The 3,134-nt window shown below is 43.4% G+C and overlaps 1 protein-coding gene across 2 annotated transcripts; it reads left to right on the top strand.

The window, feature by feature from the left end:
• Positions 1-421: 421 nt before the first annotated feature.
• LOC306962431 (gonadotropin-releasing hormone II receptor-like) lies at positions 422-2,801 on the top strand. Of its 2 annotated transcripts, none has more exons than XM_079555555.1 (4): positions 422-505; positions 802-1,403; positions 1,794-1,998; positions 2,149-2,801. In XM_079555555.1, exons 2-4 carry the CDS (start codon positions 855-857, stop codon positions 2,517-2,519), a joined length of 1,125 nt encoding a protein of 374 aa, XP_079411681.1. In that variant the 5' UTR covers positions 422-505; positions 802-854; the 3' UTR covers positions 2,520-2,801. The 2 variants fall into 2 exon arrangements, with proteins under 2 accessions (XP_079411681.1, XP_079411682.1); XM_079555556.1 differs by lacking the exon at positions 422-505 and having other exon boundaries at positions 909-1,010; positions 1,088-1,403.
• The last annotated feature ends 333 nt before the right edge of the window (positions 2,802-3,134 follow it).

The following is a 3,134-nucleotide window of genomic DNA, read 5'->3' on the forward strand; positions in this document are numbered from 1 at the left end:
TGATGTGGTAGTAATGCAGGATGTAGAATAGTCTTTATTGTGGGACAAAGCAAGGAGCTGGGAACACATTGATTTGATTATTATTGACATGATTATTATTCTTATTATTATTCTGACATTTGTTTGGTGATATTGGTTGGAAGAGGAGTGATGTCATGATTACAGCATCAAGGGGAAGAGAAAGTGATCACTATTAACCTTTACTTACACTGTCATCAAGGTTCTATAGCCAATGCAAATCCCTCTGGCAGTGATAAAATTAGTAACCTTGCCAGGACAGGGGTCGGCGCACACAGTGGCATTATCTTTCTCTCTTACGGCTTCTCTGCTGGAGCATCTGTGGTGGTGGGGAGGGCGAGTGGGCGTCTCCTAAAAGTCCCTCATGATAAACCCACGCCGCATCGCTGTGCACGGCAGTCTCCTGGAGAAACACGTCTGCCACCGTGAGAGGGGATTCGCATCAGGACCACTCATTGAAAGGTGATATGGCAAAGTGAATAATAAGGTGAGTTTTTTTTTTCGTTGCATGCTTTTATTTTAAACTCACTTTTTAGTGGATTCAAAATGTGTGAAATTCAACTTAAACATAGCCCACTGAGTCATTTAACACATTACTTTTTAATATTATTATTGGTCATGCTGAAGTCCAGGGTTACTTCATACTGATAGTTCACCATTGGCTCAGCGGACTGCTCCATCTCTGTCATGTTGGTTCTATTGAAGCCTATATGAATCAAAACAATGACCTCTTGCATAAGACTTAAGTGTATGTTGACTTCACCCCCCCCCTTGTGCTTGCAGCCTTTATGTTGCTGAAGAACATGGCTGACTGACTCCTTGGTGAGGGTCAGAAAATGAACACTTCGTCCTCCTGCGAACCTCCCATTGCCGCCGACCATCCGAGGCCTGTCTGTGACCCCAATGCCACCTGTGATTGGACATCATCCATCTGCAACTGGACCACAGAGTACAATGCACTGCAGCTGCCTACCTTCACCACAGCAGCCAAAGTCAGAGTCATAATAACGTTCATCCTGTGTGGCGTATCCGCTTTTTGTAATTTGGCTGTGCTTTGGGCAGCCCACAGGCACAAGCGTAAGTCCCATGTGCGCGTGCTCATAGTTAACCTGACCACGGCTGATCTCCTGGTCACGTTCATAGTGATGCCGGTGGACGCGGTGTGGAACATGACAGTGCAGTGGCTGGCTGGGAACCTCGCCTGCAGAGTCCTCATGTTCCTGAAGCTACAGGCGATGTACTCCTGTGCCTTTGTCACGGTGGTTATTAGTCTGGACCGACAATCGGCGATCCTTAACCCTCTGGGTATCAGCATGGCCCGCAGGAGGAATAGGGTCATGCTTATGGTAGCATGGAGTATGAGCGTCATATTCTCTGTTCCTCAGGTAAGCACAAGTAGAGAGCACACAAACAATTACATTTTTAATAGCGTTGAAAAGATTTCCCAATACACCATTATGGCCACAAGAAGTGCAGATTATCCTTTGATTAACAATTCCTTTGAAGCAATAAGAGCCTCGGGTCTCTCTGTTAGAGATTAGTTCTTTTATCAAAGGCTGTAAGATCATCTAATCGTGCAGGAACATTTTTTATTTATAAAAGACTGAGTAACAAATATAGTAGCATATAGTTATTTAGATTCCAATTATCAAACTACATAAAGTTTTCTAAATCACACATCAAATCAGTTCCCTAATACAACATACACTTTCTTTAGAAATAGGATGATTATTAAAAGATGAATTGCTATTACAGTGTGTTGTTCACATCCACAGATCTTCATTTTCCACACTGTGACAATCAGCGAGCCAGCTGAGTTCACGCAGTGCACCACTCGGGGCAGCTTTCTCACTCACTGGCAAGAAACAGCCTACAACATGTTTACTTTCTCCTGCCTCTTCCTGCTGCCTCTCATCATCATGATCATCGTCTACACCAGGATCTTCCTCCAGATTTCTAAAAGAATGAAGAGAAAGAGCTGTAAGTTTTCTCTTATATATTGCACTTGTTGCACTAAATCCAGGCAACCTAACATGACAATAAAACTGATCGACACCGGATCAGACTGAGTGAGATGCATGTATTTTTAGGCATTATTTTCAGTCTATGTGTGTCTTTATTCTCTCTTAGTGTCACCAAGTGAGCCGGATCTGCGCTGTTCAATAAACAACATCCCCAAAGCGCGAATGAGGACTCTCCAGATGAGCATTGTGATCGTTCTTTGTTTCATCGTGTGCTGGACTCCGTACTACCTGCTTGGTTTGTGGTACTGGTTCTTTCCTGATGACTTGGAGGGGAAAGTTTCGCACTCTCTTACTCACATCCTGTTCATCTTTGGTCTCTTCAACGCCTGCATGGATCCCATCATCTACGGACTGTTCGCCATACGCTTTAAGGGACTGAGGAGCCGCTATTGTAAAGCCACTCTGAGCTCAGGCACCGAGAGAAACACAATGAGAGAGTCCGGCGTGAGGTCTCAGTCAAATGCCTTGTTCCCGTGAAATGACTTTCATGACCAACTGATGATGGAAATAGAACAGAGGTCACCAGAGTCCAGGTGTCCCTCTTTCTGTAACAGTTTTATTGGACATACAATATTAACTTATCACGTATTGTCTCTCATATAGGTAGATATGTCATAAAGAGTTGAAAATAAACTACAGTGGGAGGGAAAAGTATGTGAACGCTTTGGAATTTCTTACATTTCTGCCTAAATTGGTCTCTAAATGTGGTCTGATTTTCATCAAAATCATAAGAATGATTAAACAGTGTCTGCTTAAACTAACACCACCCAAGATTCATCCTGATCGTTGTGAGCGTCTAATCTGCAACTACAGAAAAGCAGAAGACAGAAGAAAGCAAAAAAAGAGTCAGCCAGCTATTTAATGCAAGGGATTCCATGCTATTCTGAATGTCTCAGGTTTTTCTGCAAAATATCTTCATAAACTTGTGAATACATGTGTTGTCCAGGCCCTGAGGCAACAAAACAGCCCCACACCACGATTCTCTCTGCACCGTACTTCACAGTGGGGATTGGGTTTTGATGTTGGTGTGCTGTTCCAACATGACGTTGTGTGTTCCTCTCAAACTGTTCAACTTTGGTTCCAACAGTTCAC

Source organism: Gobius niger, assembly GCF_951799975.1.
Source record: "Gobius niger genome assembly, chromosome: 4".
Classification (NCBI taxonomy): domain Eukaryota; kingdom Metazoa; phylum Chordata; class Actinopteri; order Gobiiformes; family Gobiidae; genus Gobius; species Gobius niger.